At 41.3% G+C, this 9,822-nt stretch overlaps 1 protein-coding gene across 2 annotated transcripts in view; it reads left to right on the forward strand.

The window, feature by feature from the left end:
- The first annotated feature begins 812 nt into the window (after positions 1-812).
- ZNF79 (zinc finger protein 79) overlaps positions 813-9,822 on the forward strand; it is a 12,376-nt gene continuing 3,366 nt past the window's right edge. The window contains exons 1-5 of one of the 2 annotated variants that reach the window (XM_007471724.1): positions 813-908; positions 4,365-4,472; positions 4,669-4,757; positions 6,733-6,859; positions 7,403-7,498. In XM_007471724.1, coding sequence (XP_007471786.1) covers positions 4,394-4,472; positions 4,669-4,757; positions 6,733-6,859; positions 7,403-7,498 — 391 coding nt within the window. In that variant the 5' untranslated portion in view covers positions 813-908; positions 4,365-4,393. The remainder of the gene's footprint in view (positions 909-4,364; positions 4,473-4,668; positions 4,758-6,732; positions 6,860-7,402; positions 7,499-9,822) is intronic. The other variant, XM_007471725.1, reaches the window with a different exon arrangement.

Below are 9,822 nucleotides of genomic sequence, written 5' to 3' on the forward strand. Positions count from 1 at the left end.
TCCTGCTGATAAGCTTTTATACTTTGACCGTTCCAGGCCAACCTGCGGCTGCCCCGTTCACACTGAGAGGCCCTCACTTCCTTCACCCCTCCCAAACTATCAGAAGGGCGTAAGAGGACCGTGAAGGTGGCTGGGGTTGGGCCCTGAGCTGACTGACGAGGGAGAGGACCTCGTGGTGCCGGGCCCCGGGCACGACAAACGCCTGAGCAGAAACCAGGTGCCTAGACCTAGTGCAGATCTGCGCCTGCGCTAAAAGCACCGCTCCCGTGAGCCTTCGCGGCCAAGTCTCTTCCTGTCCAAGAGGCCCCAGTCATTGTATTCGGTGGAGCTGAAAGGCATGTGCAACAAAGCGTGATGGGAAATAGATTCTAGAAGCAAGAACAGGCGGAAGCCTCTCTAGGAAATACGGTCCACGCGGGTGTGCGGGTCACAATCTGGCTCCGAGAAACAAGAAAAGAATTTGGCCAGTAACGAGCCCGGAGATTTCTGGGAAATGGAGTCCGGTGGGCCAGGGAGGCATGTGCGCATGATCGGAAGTGGCGCTATTCAGGCGCGTCCCCTTTGGAGCGAGAGGCGGGTCTGCGGCCGCAGCTTCTGAGCTCGTGTTGGTGGCGGGAGCTGGGAGCTTTCTCGCGAAGCTGGCAGCGGCTTTTTCACGTGGTGTTCTGCCTGAGACCGAGGCAGGTGCTCCCCAGCTGAGGCCTGGCTGTGGCTGGGGAGACAGTGAGAGACCCGGCTGGACAGGCCGGACCGGGCTCAGCACCGCAGGCTCAGATCCGGCCTTTAAGGGGAGAGGCCTGAGAGAAGAGCCCAGAGCGGGGCTGGCGCTGCAGTGAAGCGACGCTGACGCTCAGAAAACTGCTGGGAGGCGGTGGCGCGAGGTGGGACCCAAATGCTGGAGGAAGGAGGTGAGACGGAGTGGTGGAGCGGTTTGTGGCTTCCAGCTTGTCCGCTAACAGTGCTGTGTGACCCAGATCAGAACTCGGCGGTCATCCTTTCCACAAGTGGTTGGGGGACGATCGTTTTTGTAGAACAAAGAATTCCGGGGTCAGAAAAGTTTGAGGAGCTCAACCCTGGATCATCTCTGAGTGTCTTGTCCCTTTCTCCGATCTGTTGATGGACCCATGGCGTTAGAAAGTAGAGAGAAATGGGCCCTGGGAAGGAAAATGGAATTTACTCAGGGCCTCCTCTATTGCTTTTGATCTTCCAGCCCTCTTGAAGCATCAGGGATATTCGGAATGGGAGCCCGTTGGCTTCACCTCATATTGAGGATGGGTTCAACCCAGTTGGATTGTGAAATCGTGGAGGATACTGGAGATCTAGAATCAGAAGGCTAGGATTCCTGTTTAAGCTCTGGGGTACCAGCCAGTTTTCTTAGCCTGTGTTTCTTCATGGAGGAAAAGGTAAAATAACGTTAACTACCTCGTTCACCTCTTAAGAACTGTAAGCATCAAATAAAATGACGCTTTTGAAAGCACCTTTTTTAAACTGAGATATCATTTACATGCATTCACTTTTAAAGTGTACAATTCAGTAGCCTTTAGTATATTAACAAAGTTATGCAACCATCACCTTTTTTTTTTTTTTTTTTTTTTTTGGCTGCGGCATGCGGCCTCTTAGTTCCGCAACCAGGGATCCAACCCATGCCCCCTGCACGGGTCTTAACCACTAGACCACCGGGGAAGTCCATCACCATTATTTAATTCCAGAACATTTTTTATTTAATTCCAGAACATCACCCCAGAAAGAAACGGGTATTACTCCACATTTTCCCTTCCTCCTAGTTCTGGCAACCATTAATCTATTCAATACTTTCTGTCCTCATGAATTTGCCTATTCTGGACATTTCATGAAAATAGAATCATACAATATATGTGTCTGGCTTCTTTCACTTAGCATAACGTTTCAAGTTTCATCCATGTTGTAACATGAAGGAATCTACGTTTTATGGCTGAATAATATTCCATTACATGGATTATACCATGTTACATTTATCTCTTCCTTAATTGTTGGACATTTGGGTGGTTTCCAGTTTGGGCTATTATGAATAATGCCATAAACATGCATGCACAAGTTTTTGTGTGGATGTGTTTTCATTTTTATAGGGTTTACATATACTTAGGGGAGGAATTATTGTATAACTCTGGTAACTTTGGTAACTCTGTTTAACTTTCTCAGGAACTGCCAGACTTGTTTTCCACAGTGGCTGCACCATTTTACATTCCCAGTAGTAATGTATGAGGATTTCAGTTTCTCTACATACTCCTCAACACTTGTTTTTTTTCCATCTTTTTAATTTTAGCTATCTTGTTGTGAAGTAGTATCTCATAATGGTTTGATATGCATTTCTCCAATGACTGATGATGCTGAGCATCTTTTCATATACTTAATAGCTGTTTGTATCTTACTTAGAGAAATACCTATTCAAATCCATTGCCCATTTTTAAGTTGGGTTATTTGTCTTTCTTTGTTGAGTTTTTAATATAAAGAATTCTTTTTATATTTTGGATACTAGACCCTTAGAAGATATATGATTTGCAGATCTCAGTGTCCTTTAAAGCACAGAGTTTTTAATTTTTATGAAATCCAGTTTAGCTTTTCTTTTGTTGCATGTGCTTTTGGTATCATGTCTAAGAAACCCATTGCCTAATCAGAGGTCATAAAGATTTATATCTGTATTTTCTTCTAGAAGTTTTAGCTTTTACATTTAGGTCTTTGATCCATTTGGGGTTTTTATGTATGGTGTGAGGTAGGAGTCCAGCTTCATTCTTTTGCATGTAGATATCCAGTTGTCCCATCTCTATTTTTCTGAAAAGAAATTTAATTTCTTGGCACTCTTGTTGAAAATCAGTTGTCCATAAATGTATGGATTTATTTCTGGACTCTCAGTTCTTCTCCATTGATCTATATGTCTATCCTTATATCAGTTCCACACTATTTTAATTACTGTTGCCTTGTAGAAAGTTTAGCTCTTCTGTAATTTCCTTGAACAATGTTTGGTAATTTTCAATGTAATGTCTTTCACTTTTTTTTTTTTTTGAGATTTGATGATTTTTTATTAAAGAAAGGTATCTAAATGGAAGCAAAAGTAACAGTATCCATAAAAATATTTGTTCTGAAATATTTACACATTAAAAAAACAAAGAATTAGGATTGAGAATAACATCCATTTATGAGAAATTGCTCTGAGCTTAACAGATACCTCAATGTCTGTAGGGAATGATTTTCTCAATTAAAGACTTTATGGTCTACAGAGAAAGGTCAACTAGAGGTGTCAACAATTTTAAATCTATTACATATAAAATGCAGTGTTGAGGATGATGTGTGAAATTTAATTTTAAAAATTAAAAAATAATATTTTGAAAAAACAACTTTAAGAAGAATACTAGTGACAAGAGATTAGAGGTAGATATGGCTAAGACAGTAAAGTAAATTAATCCATACCAAAATAAGTATCCTACCTATGTTATTTATACTTTTTTGCTTATAACATCAGTAATCAAACTCTTGCACTTCTTTTGTTCAGTTTATTCCTAGGTGTTTTGTTCTTTTAATGCTCTTGTAGATGGAATTTAAAATTTCATTTTTGGATTGTTCATTACTAGTGTATAGAAATACAGTTGGAGAACTGTTTATTCAACCCTTTGCCCATTTTTAATTGAGTTTTTTTTTTATTGTATATTCATGTTGTATCCTGCAACCTTGCTGAACTTGTTTAGCTGTGATAGTTTTCTGTGGATTCCTTAGGATTTTCTGTATACAAAATCATGCCATTCACAAGTACAGGTAGTTTAAATTCTTCCTTTCCAATCTGTATGCCTTTGGTTTGCTTGTTTGCTTGTTTTTGCCTAATTGCTCTGGCTAGAACTTCCAGTGTAATACTGGTTAGAAGTGGCAAAAGCAGACATCCTTGTCTTGTTCCTGATCTTAGGGGAAAAGCATCAGTCTTTAGCTCTGGGTTTTTTGTAAATGCCTCTTACCAAGTTGAGGAAGTTCCCTTCTGTTCCTAGTTTATTGGATGTGTTTTATCATGAAAGGTATCAGATTCTGTAAAATGGCCTTCTTGGTGTTCACTGAGATGATCATATGGGGGTTTTTTCCCCCTTTGTATTAATATAGTGTGTTATACAGATTGATTTTCATTTGTTGAACCAACCTTGCATTCCTGGGATGAATCCCACGTGGTCATTACCTCTTTTTTTGATTAAGCAAATGTCTTAAATTTGCAGAGCCACTTTCTCCAAGGAACTTAATTGGTAATAGTTGTAAGCTGTATATTTACATGCTAGGCATTGTGTCAACTGCTTTGTCTGCATTTAAATCTTCACAGCAACTTTACATGGGATATTATCCTCATTTTACAGATGAAAAAAATGAGACTTAGAGAGGTTACATGATTTGTACACTGCTGGTAAGTGGTAGATCTGGAATACTTGAGAGTCTGTTACACTCTAATGCCTCCCTATGTTTGAGTGAATTGATGGAACTTCTGAGGTAGGAAGGGAAATTGGAAAATTTCTATCCCATTGCAGGTCTGCAAATTCAGCCTCAGTGAGCCCTGGGACCTATAATGTCATTTGAACACTCTCTTCAGAGTGAAAATTTGAGACTTTCTAGCTTGGTGAGATGTAAATTTTATTCCTCATTGCTTTCTTTCTCTTCCTCCAGAGCCACCTTCTCCAGATCCTGCCCTTCCCCAAGAGGAAGGCACAGAAGAGGAAGGAATGGCAGGTGGTCTCCTCACAGCTGGGCCCCAAGTAAGTTGGAAATTTACTCTGAAAGGCAGCCTCTTTTTTTCTTTTTTTTTTTTAATATTAAGGGTGTTTTGGGTTTTTAATTACAAAAGGAATTCATGTTCTTTGTAGAAAACCTGGAAAGTGTAGACAACATACCCCCCCAAAATTACACTTAATCATACAAAGAAATAACACTTAACATTTTGATTTGTGTCCTTTTAGTCATATTCTTTTTTTTCTGTTTTCCCCAAATGGGTTTGTCCTGATTTGTAATCTTCTTTTAATTTACACTTAGTAGAATTTGATTAATATTTCCCCAATTTCATTAAGAGTATTCTACAGAATTATTTCTAATAAATTCCATTTCATAGTCCTTCTATGAGAGTAAGAACTGTCTTCTCCCTTTCTTTTTCTTGACTAGACTAGGAATTGGTCTGTTTTCATTTTTAGAACACCTGCTCTTGGATTTCCTTATCAGTTCTACTCTTTATTAACAAAATTTTCTGTGTTAGTTTTTTTGCTTCTGCTTTCCTTAGATTTATTTTAAAATTCACTTTTCAAAATCTCTTGAGTTGAATCCCCTAATTCATTTTCTTCCTATTTTGTTCATATATATTGAATATTTTTGGTGGTGGGTCTTTATTTTTTTAGATATGCCAAAATTGTGACTTTGGTTTCTTGTCTGCACATTTAGCTGGTCTGTGCTCCATGCAGGCAAAGTTTGTGTCTCTTCTCTACACAAAACATCCAGGTATAGTGTGATTGCAGCTGTAGGGTTTATGGCTCAACCTTATTAAATTACTCATTTCTTCCATACCTTTATTTTTTGGTTTATTTTGTATTAACTCTGTTAACAACTAAGTTGTTTAACATCTCTCATAGCTATATTTTAAATTTCTCCTTGTACTTCCTACAGTTTTTTCTTTATGAATTATATATTTGTTATTTGGTTCATGACCCTTATATCTTCATAATGGATTTTACTCTCTCGATTATTATAAAATGACCCAAATGTTTTAAATATTCCATCATTTTTTAAAATGACCCTCTTTGTCCCGTTTAGTGTATTTCTCAGTGTGAAGGATGTATTGGAAGGACAGGTAAAATTAGAAATCAGGAAACTAGTTATGATTTGGGAAACGATGGTGGCTTAAAGCAAGGTAGTGGCAGGGGCATGGAGAGAAATGCATGAATTCTCATGATATTGAGGAGGAAGAATGAATATGCAGTTGACATGTGGGGAGCTGCAAGAAAGGGGAAGATAGCACTCAGTTGTCTGACATGGCCAACTAGGTGACTGGAGGTACCATTTCCTAAGCTGAAAATAGGCAAAGACCCCCTTGCCTCCGTGCCTTTGCTCCTGATGCCTCCGTTGCCTTGGACATCCTTCTCTTTCTCCATCTGAGGAACCTGCTCCTTGAAGGCCAGGTTGCCCTCCATCTATGATTCCTCCTCTGTTATCCTAGCAACTAATCTGTCCGTCTCTTTGACACATTATTACAGGTGGTTGCATACGTGCTGGCTCTCCTGCTGTACTGTGTGATGTCTGAGTAAGCAGGAATATTTATTAAATTTTCTGAAAACATTAATCATTCACATTTCTTTGCTAATTTGCAGCTGATTCCTTGTTGCATAAACTCACACATTCTAATTTTGTTTTTTCTATATTGGCACTTTTAATTCCCAAGCACCTGTTAGTTCTGCCCAATTACTGCTCATATATATACATAGTTTTTTCTATTTATGTATAAAGTCTACTAGAATTATAAAACATGTAAAGACAAGAGAGACTGTATTTTATTTATTTTTGTGCATCAATATCCAATATAGTGTTAGGCACATAAGAAGTGATCAATAAATGCTTTTCTGGAACTACCCTGAGTCTTTTCAAAGACCCTTTGTAGGCCCGCTAACCAACACACCCAAAGCTGCCAACCTCCCTACCCCCTCATATTCTAAGGCCACTGGGCAAGAAGGAATATGCTTGTTGTTTCAGGGATCCACACCTTTCAACAGTATGACTGTAGCTTTTACCCAGAAGGGATGGAGGCAGTTGGCCCCTACTCCGAGGGACAGGTTCAAGAAAGGGATGCCAGAAAAGTCCAGAAACCTGGTCCTACTGGGTAAGGAAACCACTTAAAATGCAGAATTTGTTCAGTTCTGAAAATGTTTTACTTCCAGTGTCGAGTGATCCTGAGTGGCTCTGCTGCACCAGAGGGGTAGTGTTTGTTCCTCCTCATTCCCTAGTGAAAGATCTCTGCATTCTGGTTTGGGAAATAGGCAGTTTCATTTTGTTCCCCACGAGGCTGCACCTCCCCATTTTCTTATTTCCCAGGAAGGGTGGGGTAGCCTTCAGGCCAGTTCCTCCATAGTCACTAAGTTCCCAACTTCTTAATTATCTGGCTTTATGGGCTTGCTTAGCTCCCTGGCTTGACCCCTCCTTGAGGCTGTTACTTTAGCTCTTTTCAGAAATGCTCTACTAAGACCTTGGCACCGTATCTATCTTATTTACTGCTGTGTCCCCTAGTGCCTGGTACCAAGTCAGTGCTCAATAAATATTTGTTGAATGAATGAAATGAATGACCTGTTTCCACTCCCCTCAGTTCTGGGAAGCTATTTATACTTAGTACAGATCTCTAAACCCCACTTTTTTCCCCCTTAAATAGGACTTCCAGTCTCCCAACCTGGTATGAACTCCCAGTTGGAACAAAGGGAAGGTTCATGGATGCTAGAGAGAGAAGGCCTAAGGAGTACCTGTCCAGGTATGTGAGCAAGCACTAAGCCAGTCAGAGTCTCGGGAGCAAAAGCCCCTTTGAAACATATGTTAGTGCATTTGAGTATTTTAACAGCTGGTGAGGTAGATATTATTATCCCCATTTTATAGATGAAGAAAATAAGGCTGAGAAAGGCTAACTCACTGGTTCAGAGCCTCACAGCTAGAAAGCAGCGAGGCTGGGGTTTGAAGCAACATCAGTCAGACTCCAAAGCCCTCTATTCCACGCTGTCTACTCAGTCTCCAGGCTGGGAGGCATTTGGGAGCACTGGTGGTATTGCTGGCCTCTGGGAAATGAGAGTCATCTTTGCCGGCCTAGCACATTCCCTGCTTCGGGTTCACCTCACTGAGGATCTCAAGTACCCACCTTTAGCCATGCTTCAGCTGTGACACCTACTGCTACTCCCCTCTCTGACTAACCCTTTATTGGATTCTGCACCCACACCCTTTCTCTCCCTCTTCGTGGCCATGCTGGAATTTTCTGAAGGGCTGATACTAAGAAACTTAGGGAAAACGAGCAAGGGAAACCATAATTTCTGCCTTTATCTCTTGCTACTCATCTAAGGCTGCTCACTCCACCCCCACCTTCATATTTCAGCCCTTGCAAATGTCTGACCTCTGGCAGGGCCTGTGGTTCCAGCCACTTCTGATATTTTGAAACTTAAAGCATCAGAAGTACAATGAACTTAACAACTTTAAAGCGACAAAATTTTAAATTTTTCTAAAAATGCGGTCTAATGCTTTATATCTTTTATGGTTGCTGTAGGACAATGAAAACAAAGCCTCTGGCTTACTTTGTGCATGGTTCATCTGAACTCTCTTCTTCACATTTTATCCTCTTTCTAAGCAGCCTATCACATGTCACCTCAGCCCTTGTAACTCCGGGCACAACTCACACTTGCTGAAATACTTCCCTTTACCGGGAGCCTCACTGCTTGCTGCTTCCTTCTCCCAAAGCCCCTGCTTCCCAGCACAGCATACTTGTTATGCAGGACCTTTAACCTGAATCCAGAGAACCCTGTGTGGTACTTTGGGAATTGAATACAGTGTTTTGTGGCAATAACTGCATCTTTCTGGGAAAAGATTTCATCACAGTCTCAGAGGGGTTCAGGATCCTATAAAGGTTACTGAAAAAAATTCAAATCACCATGTCACTAGAAACGGAAGTTGGGAAAAGGTGTTACCACAAAGGATCTGTGCCCTGAGGTATTAGTGTAGAGTATTAGTGTGGAAGCAGCTTCGGATGTGGACCCATGAAAGATGCATCCAGGTCCTGGCTTGCTACATACTAACTACATGGATTCAGAGTAAACCACTAAACTGTGGTCGTCTGTTTCTATATCTGAAAAAATGTGGATAACAAAACCTGTCTCACTCTTTGACAAACTAATATATTTGAAAAAAAGTTGTCAACGATGTAGGGCGGTATTAATTCTGTAATAGTGAAGTAGCTGGAGGGAAGTTTTAAACCTGGCTATTAGAGTAACTAAAACACTGCTCCTGTGATGTCGCACCTCTGCTCTGAGACCCACCAAGCATCCTGGGCATCGCTGTGCCTCCTGGGCTGGTTTCATAGCTATTATTCCATCCCACCCCTCCCACCGTGACAGACAGACCCAGGTCTTCGACCTGCCTTTGCCTCACTGCGTGGTACATGCCTGGCGTTGTTTTAGCTACTGGAGGTGCAACAGAGAACAAGATGTAGGCCCTGCTTACATCCTAGTGAGGAATGTAGATAAAGCAAGTAAACAAAATAACCGATACAATATTGGATGGTGATGAGTACTGTAAGAAAGGGGAATACGGGTGGGGTGGGGGCTCTCCTACATCAGATGGACAGGGAAGACCACTTTGAAGAGGTGACACTGGAGCTGAGATCTGAAGGAAAAGAATGAGCCAGCCATATAAGTATATGGAGGAGGAACATTCTGGGCCACACCACGTGTTGAGGCTTTGAGTTGGGAATAAGTTAGACTTGTGTTAGGATGAGAAGAGCCTAGGACTCAGTAAACAAGAGGGAAGGTGCTGGGCAGGGGTCAGATCATGTAAGGCTTAGAGGCCATGGGAGGCATTCAGGTTTTATTCAAATAGGAAGATAGGAAGCCATTGAGGGTTTTGAGCAGGGAAGGGATAATATTTGTGTTTGAAAAGATAACGTGTGGAGACTAGACTTTCAGTGTTCAAGACTAGAAGCAGGGAGATCAGTTAGGACATTCCAGTGAGAGGATGGTGGCGGCTGAAGAGGAGGATTCAGGACATACTTGGGTGTTAAAGCCAACACGACTTGCTAGTGGACTGGATGTGAGGGAAAGA

This window comes from Lipotes vexillifer, unplaced genomic scaffold, assembly GCF_000442215.2.
Source record: "Lipotes vexillifer unplaced genomic scaffold, Lipotes_vexillifer_v1.1 scaffold98, whole genome shotgun sequence".
Taxonomy (NCBI): Eukaryota; Metazoa; Chordata; class Mammalia; order Artiodactyla; family Lipotidae; genus Lipotes; species Lipotes vexillifer.